The following is a 13,453-nucleotide window of genomic DNA, read 5'->3' on the forward strand; positions in this document are numbered from 1 at the left end:
GGGGGTTATAGGTTAAATTGTTCCCACTTCCCCTCTACCAAGAGGGAATTCTTATCCCACGGTACCTTAGAATGTCATCTTATTTAGAAATAAGGTCTTTACAGAGGTAATCAAGTTAACATGAGGTTATTAGAGTGGGTCCTAGTCCTTATAAAAATGGGAAATCTGAGCACAGAGACAGACAAACATATGGGGAGAGCACCTTGTGAAGATGAAGGCATAGATCAGGGTGATGAATCTACAAGCCAAGGAATGTCAAATGTTGCCAGAAAACCACCAGAAGGTAGGACAGAGGCAAAAAACAGTTTTTTTGCTCGAGTCCTCAGAAGAAAACAACCCTACCAATATCTAATCCCACACTTCTACCATCCTGATTGTAGGACAATATTTTTTTAAGCCATTCAGTTTGCGGTCCTTTGTTATAGCAGTCCAAGCAAACTCATATAGATTTCTGGTACTGGGAAGTGGGCTACTGCTGTAAAAAAAAAACTTTAAAATGTTGAAGCCAAAGAACACCAAATATTGCCAGCAAACCACCAAAAGCTAGAACAGAAGTATTGAACAGATTATCAATAACAATCCCTCAGAATCCCTGCTGACACCCTGATATCAGACTTCTAGCCTCCAGAACTCTGAGACAATAAATTTCTGTGTTTTAAGTCAATGAGTTTGTGGTACTTTGTTACAGCAGTGCTAGGAATCTAATACAAAGAAGAAACAAACAATGCTCTCTGGTTTTGAGTCTCAGTCCAATACCATCAGAACCTTTACCAGATACAACTATAAGTGGGCCCCACTGGAGCATTACAATTGTTATGACCACCATTGTAATGGCTCCCACTATTGAATATATATTGGTACAGATGTACTGTCTAAGTGTATCCCTGCTTGAATTCACTCCAAAGTCCTGAAGGTAGTTGCTGCAGTTAGGGACATTTTATGGCATGTGGGGACCATAAACCTACCCTCCTAACACTGTGCAGTTCTACTGTTTACCAGTAAGGAATCAATGGACTAGCAGAGAAAAGATATAGCTATCCTAATTGCTGAGCTTAATGGAGCCACAGTTTTCTGAGACTAATTCTCCATTCAGTAGCCCTGTTTGACCTGTGCACCTGGCCTCAGTCGCGTAGAGACTCAACTGATCGTGGCTCAATGCTGTAGTGCAGCCCTGGGCACTGGCACTAACTGACTTTGGGACTGTCACAGAGGCTACTACCCAAGATGAAGAAGTTTGGTGTACTACATCTCAAACTCTCTCTTCAGTATCACTGTCCACACAGATGATCAGAATAGGTATAGATATAGGTATAGGTATACATATAAAAACTGGGGAGAGTCTGACTCCAGGCCAAAATTCTATGTGTGATCTTTCAGGCTCAACCATGCACAATTACAGAGGCCTTAACTGGCAGCTGTCATTGGGAAAAACTTCACACCCCATACTATATTTGAGGCACAGCCAGTGCACTGCAGGTGTTGGAGGTAGTTGCAGTCATGGACTAAGATCCATCCGGACTGGCATATCTGCATTTTAGCTCAAGTGTATCCATTGGGAAAACTCCTTATGAGGCAGAGGAGACCTCAGGTGAGGCATTATACTGTTCAGAACTTCTGCCTAGACCATCTTACTGGGTGGCCTTAAAAACTCTTTTTCCATTCTGGTTCAACACTTTTCCATTCTAAGCCCTCTCTCCTCTACTTCCTCGTGGCACTTGGGTCCATAAAACATCAGAGGCTTTTGGGAGGACTTAGTCCACAGTAAGATGTTCCTCTCATCTGCTCTGATGCACATGACCCACCTCTGGGCCATTCTGTGGGGCAAATAAAACATTGGTGGAGCTAGGGCCCTTTCTTGTTTAGGCTCTTGCTTATACTATCTCAGTAAATAAATAAATACTTAATTGTTACTTTCAGTTAGTCTTAATTTACCAACTAAAAACTGGCAGCTCACTTTTTGACAAACTGACACACTGAGCAGGCGGTTGATGAAACACAATGCTCTTCTAGAAAAGCAAAATACTGAAACTTCTACTGGGCAACTTTGGGAGATATGAAAAAAGTCTTTGGGGGTGCTCTGACATAGTACTAGTGGATTGTTTGCGTGAGTCCAGCAGGGCTCGTTATCAGCTATGCCAGTGATTCTCAGACAGTGACAGTGGATGCCACAAAACACTCTTGGAGAGTGCTAATGGATTGTTTACATAAGATTTTCAGTTCTCAGGGGAATGGTCCTTCCCTTGAGCTCCCAACTCCCTGGCTGAGTTCCCACAGTAAGTCCAATTAGAGAACCAACAGAGGGACTCTAAAAAAGCTAGGGAAGCAATTCTCTAGATGCTGATTATTGTTCTCTGATGATGGATCCAACAATCAGAGACTCTGTGAGTTGAACTGTATCCAATGACTACTGTTATCTCCAAGCACATTCTTGGTGCCAAAACAGAGCCCAGAACACAGCAGTTATTAAAGCTTGTCCCTTTAATTAAAAATAATGTAGAGCCCTTTGGAATCACTTTATCCAGTGACCTGAAGAGGCCTTAGAGCCTTGGGTAGTTTGATTCCTTAATGAAGGATGTAATCTTATTAAACTTAGCAAGAATGGTGCCTGGTGGTATCCATCAATACAGATCCTTCCCACTTTTACTCAGACCTCTAAGCTTTCATAAATAAACGTGACTAGAGGTTAGACAAGGTCTCTATGTCGCCAGTGGGGAACTGAGGACATATGCTAAGGTCAGAGTTCAAACTGTGGAGGGGAAATACTGCATTTCTTGGGCCTTTTGGATACTGGTGAATAAATTTCTGGGATTTCGACAGTCCCTTATAAAAGGATGAGGAGGAAACAGATAATTCTCTGTAGTTTTAGTCCACCCACCACTAGGACTCTTTTCCAAACCCAACTATGAGTGAATGCCCTTTGGACCACTACAAACCTCCATTATTGTGGTTTCTACCACCGAATATGTTATTGGTAGAAATGTACTTTTTATATCAAACAGCACTAACCACCCCCCACCAAGATAAGATTTACAGTTAGGGTATTTTAGTGGGGTATGTGAAAGATTATGATCTACCAAACTACTGGCAACTAGCACCTCTGTCTACCAAAAACAAAGTCACAGGCCTTGGTAATAAAAAGGGGCAACTGTCTTCATTGTTGAGCTTTCAAAGGCCAACAAATATCTGTAAACTATTTCTCCATTCAGTAACTCCACCTGGACTGTGTGCAAGACCTTTGGTGCCCAGACTCTAAATTGATTAGGGTTACACAAAGCGTTAGAGCTACCTATGGCACCAGTGGTACCTGACATTGTGACAGTTATAGAGGTTATATCATCCAAGATAAAGAATCTTGGTGTCCTGTGGTTGACATCACAAACGCCCTTCTCAGCATCCCTCTCCATATGCATGTTCAGAATTAGTTTGTTGTACGCAATATGGGTTGTATTACACCACTAATGTCCTTCCATGAGACTCCCTAAATTCTCTACCTGTAATAATGCATAGGTAAAGACTTGGAAAAAGTCCTGCTCCTTGAGGGAGCACTAACCTTCCACTCTATTGATGAAATCATCCTAGTGGGCTCAGACAAGGGCACTACCCAAAAAGAACTGGATGTCCTGTTCACCTACAAGTACCATGTAGCTAGGCTGTTATTAACAAGGTACATGGACCTAAAAATGAAGTAAAATTCCTGGGCATGATCTGTAAGGGGCATAATCCAGGGAAGATGACTGTCATGCTTTCGGCCCTCTCTGTCCCTCTAAATAAAAATCATCTGAGCAATTGGTGGGACTATACAGATACCGCCACACTCTCACAGGGATCACACAGCACCCAACAATCTGGTTACCATAAAGATGACTACATTTGGCTGGGGCCTTGATGGACAGGATCCCCTGGAAGCCATTCAACTGACTACCCCAGATGCCCTTTTTGTGGACCCCTCTGATTTTCGTTTGCTGTTTCAGTTAGGACTCTCAGTAACATCTCTCTTTGCCTACTGGAATCTATGGCAGAAGGCCACTACCATACATCAGAGGCATTCAATGGACTTTGGGTCCACAATCTGCCAGAGCTGGCTAAAAATTGCATATCCGTTATGAGAGAGTTGGTGCATATCCTTTATGGGACAATTATTGGTCTGTTATTGGCCTTGAGAGCATGACCTTGGTCATGTAATAATCTTAGGACAAGAAATTCCAACCAAAACATAGAATACATTTGCTTTTGTTCTATAGCTTTGTTAGGGTATTCATATCTTATGTCAAAGTTTAAAACATCTATAAAATATATGTACAAAGACACATTCATGAACCAAATAAATTTCTTCTGATGTATTTAATGTAAAACTCTATAGAAAAGGACTTGGGATTAGCTCAAGATGGTGGAGTAGGAGGACATGACTTCACCCCCTTCTTACAGAACCACCAAAATCACAACTACCTGCTGAACAACCACCAATGAAAAAAAGCTAGAACCTACCAAAAGAAAGATACCCTATATCCAAAGACAAAGAAGAAGCCAAAACGAGATGGTAGGAGGGGCACAATCACAATAAAATCAAATCCCATACCCGCCAGGAATCCAAACACAACACTAAAGTTAGTCATCAAATCACAAAGAGAACAAAAGAGGGAGGGAAGAAAAAAGACCTACAAAAGCAAATCCAAAACAAGTAACAAAAAGGCAATAAGAACATACATATCGATAATCACCTTAAACATAAATGGATTAAATGCTCCAACCATAAGACATAGACTGGCTGAATAGATACAAACATAAAATCCATATACATGCTGTCTGAAAGAGACCCACTTCAGATCTAGGGACACATACAGACTAAAAGTGACGGGATGGAAAAAGATATTCCACGCAAATAGAAATCAAAAGAAAGCTGGAATAGCAATACTCCTATCAGACAAAATAGACTTTAAAATAAGGACTGTTTTACAGAGTCAAAGAAGGACACTACAATAAATAAAGAAACAAAGAAGGACACTACATAATGATCAAGGAATTAATCCAAGAATAAGATATAACAACTGTAAATATATATGCACCCAATATAGGAGCACCTCGATATATAAAGCAAATACTAACAGCCATAAAGGGAGAAATCAACAGCAACACAGTAATAGTGGGGGACTTTAACACCCCACTTTCATTAATGCACAGCTCATCCAGATAGAAAATTAATAAGGAAATACAGGCCTTAAATGACACATTAGATAGATGGACTTAATTGATATTTCTAGAGCATTCCATCCAAAAGCAGCAGCACATTCTTCTCATGTGCACATAGAACATTCACCAGGACTGAACACATGCTGGGCCACAAAGCGAGCCTTGGTAAATTTAAGAAAACTGAAATCATATCAATCATCTTTTGTGACCACAGCACTATGAAATTAGAAATAAACTACAAGAAAAAAAAAACTGTAAAAAACACAAACACGTGGAGGCTAAAAATATGCAACTAAACAACCAATGGCTCACTGAAGAAATCAAAGAGGAAACCAAAAAATGCCTACAGACAAATAAACATGAAAGCACAATGATCCTATGAGATGCAGTAAAAGCAGTTCTAAGAAGGAATTTTATAGCAATACAATCTTACCTCAGGAAACAAGAAAAATCTCAATTAAACAACCTAAACTTATGCCTAAAGGAACTAGAGAAAGAAAACAAACAAAACCTAGCTAGTAGACGATCAGAGAAGAAATAAATGAAATAGAGATGAAGAAAACAACAGCAAAGATCAATGAAACTAAAAGCTGGTTCTTTGAAAAGATAAACAACATTGATAAACCTTTAACCAGACTCATCAAGAAAAAAAGGAGAGGACTCAAATCACTAAAATTAGAAATGAAAGAGGAGAAGTTGTGACACCACAGAGACACAAAGAATCATAAGAGACTACTACAAGCAACTATATGCCAATAAAATGGACAGCCTGGAAGAAATGGACAAATTCTTAGAAACGTACAGTCTACCATGATTGAACCAGGAAGAAACAGAAAATATGAACAGGCCAATCATAAGTACTGAAATTGAAATTGTGATTAAAAAACTCCCAACAAACTAAAGTCCAGGGTCAGGTGGCTTCACAGACAAATTCTATCAAACATTTAGAGAAGAGTTAACACCTATCCTGAAACTGTTCCAAAAAACTGCAGAGGAAGGAAAACTCCCAAACTCATTCTATGAGGCCACCATTACTGTGATACCAAAACCAAACAAGGATACCACACAAAAAAGAAAACTACAGGCCAATATCACTGATGAACACAGACACAAAAATCCTAAACAAAATACTAGCAATCTGAATCCAACAATATAGTAAACAGATTGTACACCATGATCAAGGGGGATTTACCCAGGGATGCAAGATTTTTCAAGATCCACAAATCAATGAGTGTGATACATCACATCAATAAACTGAAGAATAAAAACCGTATGATCATCTCGATAGATTCAGAAAAAGGTTTTAAGAAAATTCAACACCTATTTGTGATAAAAACTCTCCAGAAAGTGGGCATAGAGGGCACATACCTCAGCATAACAAAGGCCATATATGACAAACCTACAGATAACATCAAACTCAACAGTGAAAAGCTGAAAACATTTCTTCTAAGATCAGGAACAAGATAAGGATGTCCACTCTCACCACTTTTATTCAACATAGCTTTGGAAGTCCTAGCTACGGAAGTCAGAGAAGAAAAAGAAATCCAAATTGGAAAAGAAGAAATTAAACTGTCACTGTTTGCAGATGACATAATACTATAGATAGAAAATCCTAAAGATGCTACCAGAAAACTACTAGAGCTCATCAAAGAATCTGGTAAATCTGCAAGTTACAAAATTAATACACAGAAATCTGTTGCAGTTCTACACACTGACAATGAAAGATCAAAAAGAGAAGTTAAAGGAACAATCCCATTTACCATCACATCAAAAAGAATAAAATGCCTGAAAATAAACCTACCTAAGGAGGCAAAAAACCTGTACTCTGAAAATTATAAGACGCTGATGAAAGAAATAGAAGTTGACACAAACAGATGGAAAGATATACCATATTCTTGGCTTGGCAGAATCAATATTGTCAAAATGACTATACTACCCAAGGCAATCTACAGATTCAATGCAATCCCTATCAAATTACCAATGGCATTTTTCACAGAACTAGAACAAAAAATCTTAAAATTTGTGTGGAGACACAAAAGACCCCGAATAGCCAAAGCAATCTTGAGAGAGAAAAACAGAGCTGGAGGAATCAAGCTCCCTGATGTCAGACTATACTACAAAACTATAGTCATTAAAACAGTATGGTACTGGAAAAAAATGGGAATATAGATCAATGGAATAGGATAGGAGGCCCAGAAATAAACCCATGCACCTATGGCCAATTAATCTATGACAAAGGAGGCAAGACTATACAATGGAGGAAAGACAGTCTCCGCAATCAATGGTGCTGTGATAACTGGACAGCTACATGTAAAAAAACGAAGTTAGAACACTCTTTAACACCATACACAAAAATAAACTCAAAATGGATTAAAGACCTAAATGTAAGACTGGACACTATAAAACTCTTAGAGGAAAACATAGGCAGAACACTCTCTGACATAAATGGCAGCGATATCTTTTTTGATCCGTCTCCCAGAGTAATGGAAATAAAAACAAAAATAAACAAACGGCACCTAACTAACCTCAAACTTTTGCACATCAAAGGAAACCATAAACAAAAAAAAAAGACAACTCACAGAATGGGAGAAAATATCTGCAAACGAAGCAACCAACAAGGGATTAGTCTTCAAAATTTACAAACAGCTCATGTGGCTTAATAGCATAAAAACAAACAACCCCAATAAAAAAAAAATGGGCAGAAGACCTAAATAGACATTTCTCCAAAGAAGACATACAGATGGCCAAGAGGTACATGAAAAGATGTTCAACATCACTAATTATGAGAGAAATGCAAATCAAAACCGCAATGAGACATCACCTCACACCAGCCAGAATGGCTGTTTTTGCACCAGTACAATACTGTCTTTATTACTGTAGCTTTGTGGTATAGTTTGAAGTCAGGGAGCCTGATTCCTCCAACTCCGTTTTTCTTTCTCAAGATTTCTTTGGCTATTCGGGGTCTTTTGTGTTTCTATACAAATTGTAAGGTTTTTGGTTCTAATTCTGTGAAGAATGACATTGGTAGTTTGATAGGGAGTGTACTGAACCTGTAGATTGCTTTGGGCAGTATAGTCATTTTCACAACACTGATTCTTCCAACCCAAGAACATGGTATATCTCTCCATCTGTTTATGTCATCTTTGATTTCTTTCATCAGTGTTTTACAGTTTTCTGAATACAAGTCTTTTGCCTCCTTAGGCAGGTTTATTCCTAGGTATTTTATTCTTTTTGTTGCAATGGTAAATGGGAGTGTTTTCTTAATTTCTCTTTCTGATTTTTCATTGTTGGTGTATAGGAATGCCAGAGATTTCTGTTCATTAATTTTGTATCCTGCAACTTTACCAAATTCATTGATTAGTTCTAGTAGTTTTCTAGTGGCATCTTCAGCATTGTCTATGTATAGTATCATGTCATTGGCAAACAGTGACAGTTTTACTTCTTCTTTTCCAATTTGTATTCCTTTTATTTCTTTTTCTTCTCTGATTGCTGTGGCTAGGGCTTCCAAAACTAAGTTGAATAAGAGTGGTTAGAGCAGACATCCCTGTCTTGTTCCTGATCTTAGTGGAAATGCTTTCAGTTTTTCACCATTGAGTATGATGCTTGCTGTGGGTTTGTCATATATGGCCTTTATTATGTTGAGGTAGGTTCCCTCTATGCCCATTTAATGGAGAATTTTTATCATAAATTGGTGCTGAAATTTGTCAAAAGCTTTTTGTGCATCTATTGAGATGATCATATGGTTTTTATTCCTTAATTTGTTAATGTGGTGTATCACACTGATTGATTTGTGTATATTGAAGAATCCTTGCATCCCTGGGACAAATCCCACTTGATCGTGGTGTATGATCCTTTTAATGTGCTGTTGGATTCTGTTTGCTAGTATTTTTTTCAGGATTTTTGCATCTATGTTCATCAGTGATACTGGTCTATAATTTTCTTTTTTTGTGATGCCTTTTTCTGGTTTTGGTATCAGGGTGATGGTGGCTTCGTAGAATGAATTTGGGAGGGTTTCTCCCTCTGCAATTTTGGAAGAGTTTGAGAAGGACTGGTGTTAGCTCTTCTTAAAGTTAGTTAGGATCAGTGGCACTTCGTGGGTGGACCTCCTTAAGAGTGTCTGACAGCAGGAAGTTTGATCAAGGAGGCTAAGAGGAACACTCAAGTCCTTCTTCCTCAGCTAGAAACCATTTGGGCTGTGACAGCTTTGGCCCACCAGATGGGTTATCTATGACTAAAACACATGTTTAGACCAAGTTTCCAGAGGATAGCAGCCCTGCAGACTACACTGGTGGTCCCTTGGTTCTACAATGAGAGAGTGACAGTGGTGGATGATGAGATTGTTAACAAGACTCTAAGTTCATCAGTGCCACTCCTGCTGGTTATCAAGCTCAATTAAAGCTCCTCATAACATCAGGTCCGTCTGTTAGTGACATAATCCAGAACTTAACTGACAAATTCCTGGGCAGGGAAAATGTAACTACTGCCAAAATAACAGAGAGAGACCATCACATAAGGTGACATGAAAATGGTAACTGGGAACACACTAGTGGAGAATTTGGGTAGTGCTCTCCCAATACCTCTGGGTCTGTTTTTTAAACAGTGGGAGCTCAAAAGAAGAGATTAATGGGTTCTCCACTTAGGAACTCATGGCCAAGTAGCATACCTTAAGGGGCCAAATGGCAACCCCTATAGGGTATGCCAGGTAATAATGACCCCTATGACTAACAGAAGTGCTATTTCTTTTCCTTCTTCCAGCAAATTCTAAAATGAATCATAGAGCCTTACCAACTTTTATCCAAACTTTTTGGATTAAACAAGACTATGAAATGTCCAATGTTCCTAAGTCCAGAGTGAAGAAGTGAGATCCTATGCCAAGGGTCAAAGTTCAGAGTACACATGAGGGAGAATTGCATTTCTTGGGCCTTTGGTAATGGTCCACAGTTGATGGTGACCCCCAATCCCCTGGAATGAGAATGAGAAAATTGATAATGCTCTCTGATTTTCTGTCTGAAGCCAACACCACCAAGATCCTTACCCAGCCTGACTACAGGTGTAACATATCATTATTGTGGCACCACTACTGGATGGATTATTGTTATAGATGTATTATCGATATGTATACCGGATTACACTTACTCTAAAGCCTAAAGGATATTATTGCATTTAAGACCATTTTAGTGGGGCATATGGAAGACTGTAAACCTACCAAACTATTACCTGCTAGCAGTATTGTCTCTCAAAAACAGCATTAATTGCCTCAGGAATTCAAAAACAAACAAACAAAACTGCCCCCATTGCTGTGCTTAAGGAAGCCAAGGTTCATTATCTGAGTTTTGCAAAAGGCCTTGGGTACCTGGAAACTCAAGCAAAAATCAGGCTCAGTGATGTAGTACAGCTATGGCAATAGCATTACCTGACACTGTGACTGACATAGCTTTTGCCCAAGCTGAGGGAAATAGGTATGAAGCAATTCACATTGCAAATGCCCTTTTCAGCATCCCTGTCCACACAGATGATCAGGATCAGTTTGCCTTTGGTGTAATGCGTTGCAATACACCTTTAATGTCCTTCCACAAGGCCATGAGCAGGAAGAAGTCCCACTTCCAGATGGAGCCCTAGCCTTCCATATATTAATGAATGCCTCCTAGTGGGTCGAGGAAAGGGTACTACTCAACCAGGACTGTATGCCATCTTGACGCACATGTAGCAACATGTCTAGGACATTACTATGGACAAGGCACAAGGGCTTATGAATCCTGGGAAATTTCTGGGAATAAACTGAGAAGGGACAGTAGCTCTCAGTCCAGAGACAATAACTGCCTAGTTTTAGTCATGCTCAGGTTCTCAGCCCCAACAAACACAAAGGATGCCCAGTGACTTGTGGGAGTATTCAGATACTGGTACTCACAACTTCCCCTACAAGGCCACCTTGATGACAGCACCCATCAATCAGGTAACCAAAAAGACCTTTACCCTGAGTGGGGCCTGACAACAGGATACCCTAGAGACCCTCCAACGGGCTACACAGGCAACTCTTTTCCTTGCCCCCTTGAATCCACCGCCTTTTAGGTTGCAGGTCTCAGCAACCTCTCTGTTTGCCAATTGGAGCCTGTGGCAAAAGAACACTGCCACACATCAGAGGTGCCAGCTGGCTTTGGACTCATAATCTTCTACCGTTAACTGAAAGTAAACACCCTTTGAAAGACTACTGACCAGTTATGGATCTTGGTGGACACTGAGTGCAGAAGTCCCGCCATGAAGTAGTTTTATAACAAGAAATTCCAACCAAATGTTAAATGTTTCTTCTTCTCTAGTTGTTTTATGGTATTCACATTTAGATCAAAGTGTAAAATTCCTATAAATTATATGCTCAAATACATATTCATGAACTAAAGAAATAAGTTCTGATGTGATTACTTTTTTAACATTTAAAGGTACCTATAATTGTTATACTTACTACTGTGTTGTCCTCCTCTGGAAGTTATTTGTTTTTGTACTTGCATGGGGAGTTTTGACACTGAATCTTGATGTTTAAGCACAGGATTTTTGTCTGGTGTGTCATCATGAGCTACATAAAGAGATGCATTTAGTTCCTCCATGGAAAAACATATCTAGTGTGCAATCTCTAGATTTCAAATTTATAACATATATACAGCAAAATTTTCTCTCATTTTGATAAAGTTATAAGTAAATTACCATAATGTCAGACGTGACATAAAATTTGAGAGGATATTTTTCATGGGCATTTGTTAAAGAAGGTGTAACACTAACATTTCTAGGCAATATCTATTGATCTACCTATCTATATATATCTGTTGTATGTGTGTGTGTATATATATATATAAATATACATACACACACACATACATACACAAAATATTCCTGCCACGGGTGGTGATCTGAGCATGTATGCCAAGGTCAGAATTCAAAGTGGGGTGGGGCACTGCTGCATTTCTAGAGCCCTTAGGCTACTGGTGCACAGGCGACCATGATCTCCATAGCCTCTGACACCAGGTGCTGGGGGAAAGAGATAAAGCTCTCTGGCTTTTCATCTGAGGCCACCACCAAGGACACCCTTGGTCAAACACTACACTTTGAGTGTATCCTTTCAGGCAACCACAAAACTCCATTTTTATGGTCCCCGCTACTGAATGTGTAATGATGTAGATGTATCTTCTATGTGCACCCACACTCGAATTCAGTTCCCTCATGGGAACTGCTGTATTTAGGGGCATTTTAGAGGGGCACGTGGAAGACTGAGAACCTCCAGACTAAACAGTGCCTCCCACTTGTGTCTCCCTAAACTAATTCCTGGGAAGAAAAAGACATAAACTGCTCTCACTGCTGAGCTTAATAAACAGAAATTTCTCCATGAGACTATTTCCCATTTGAATAACTAACTTGATCTTTGCACACAGCCTCAAGTACATGTGACTCAACTGATTTTGGTAGGTCAATGCTATAGTACAGCGGTGAGACCCGGTGGTACCTACACTGTAACTGTCATACAGGCTGTTTTCCAAACTGAAGGACCTCAATATGCAAATCAAATGCCCTTTGCTGCATCCCTCTCCACATAAATGATCCCAGTTATTAGTTTAACCTTATATGAAAGGAGTTGCAATATCCTACTAATGTCCTTCACATGGCCACCAAATTGCTCAAATATCTATAATCAGGGCACAGCTCATGACGTCTAAGCAGCCTGCTCTCAAAGGGAGGACTAGTTTTCATTCAAGTGGGCCCAGACAAGGACACCCCCAACAAGGATTAGATCCCTGTGAACCCACCAGTAGCTCTTGGCTGGGCCATCAGTACACACAAGGTACAGTTAGTTACCTGGTTAACTTAGTGAAATTCCTGGACATGTCCTCTAAGGGGCATGACATCTCATTCCAGAGGATAAGACTGCCACACTTGGGCTAATCAACTCCAATAAATAAAAAGCAGTCCAGCAATTAGTGACATTCTTTGACCACTTGCACTCTCATTTGCCCATGTGGAGCCCTTGATGACACCCATCTATGGGGTTACCAGAAAGGCTGCTTCCTTTCAGTGAGGACACAACCAAGAGGGTGCCCTAAGGACCCTCCAACAGGTCCCATGACCCCCATCTGATGCTTGATTTACAGATCTCAGAAACATCTGTTTGCCATTGGAGCCTATGGCAAAAGGCTGCTGTGACACGTAGAGGAATCCATTGCACTTCTGTACCCATAATTACCTGGAGTCAGCTGAAAGGCACACTACTTTGGAGAGACAATTA

At 39.9% G+C, this 13,453-nt stretch overlaps 1 protein-coding gene across 1 annotated transcript in view; it reads right to left on the reverse strand.

Moving 5' to 3' along the window:
* Nucleotides 1–13,453, reverse strand: part of CCDC7 (coiled-coil domain containing 7) — a gene marked incomplete at both ends in the record, with an annotated part of 247,453 nt that overhangs the window by 71,907 nt on the left and 162,093 nt on the right. Inside the window, one exon of the mRNA XM_082681635.1 lies at nt 11,645–11,755. Coding sequence (XP_082537761.1) covers nt 11,645–11,755 — 111 coding nt within the window. The remainder of the gene's footprint in view (nt 1–11,644; nt 11,756–13,453) is intronic.

This window comes from Grampus griseus (assembly GCF_964374135.1).
Source record: "Grampus griseus genome assembly, chromosome: 2".
In the NCBI taxonomy this organism is placed as follows: Eukaryota; Metazoa; Chordata; class Mammalia; order Artiodactyla; family Delphinidae; genus Grampus; species Grampus griseus.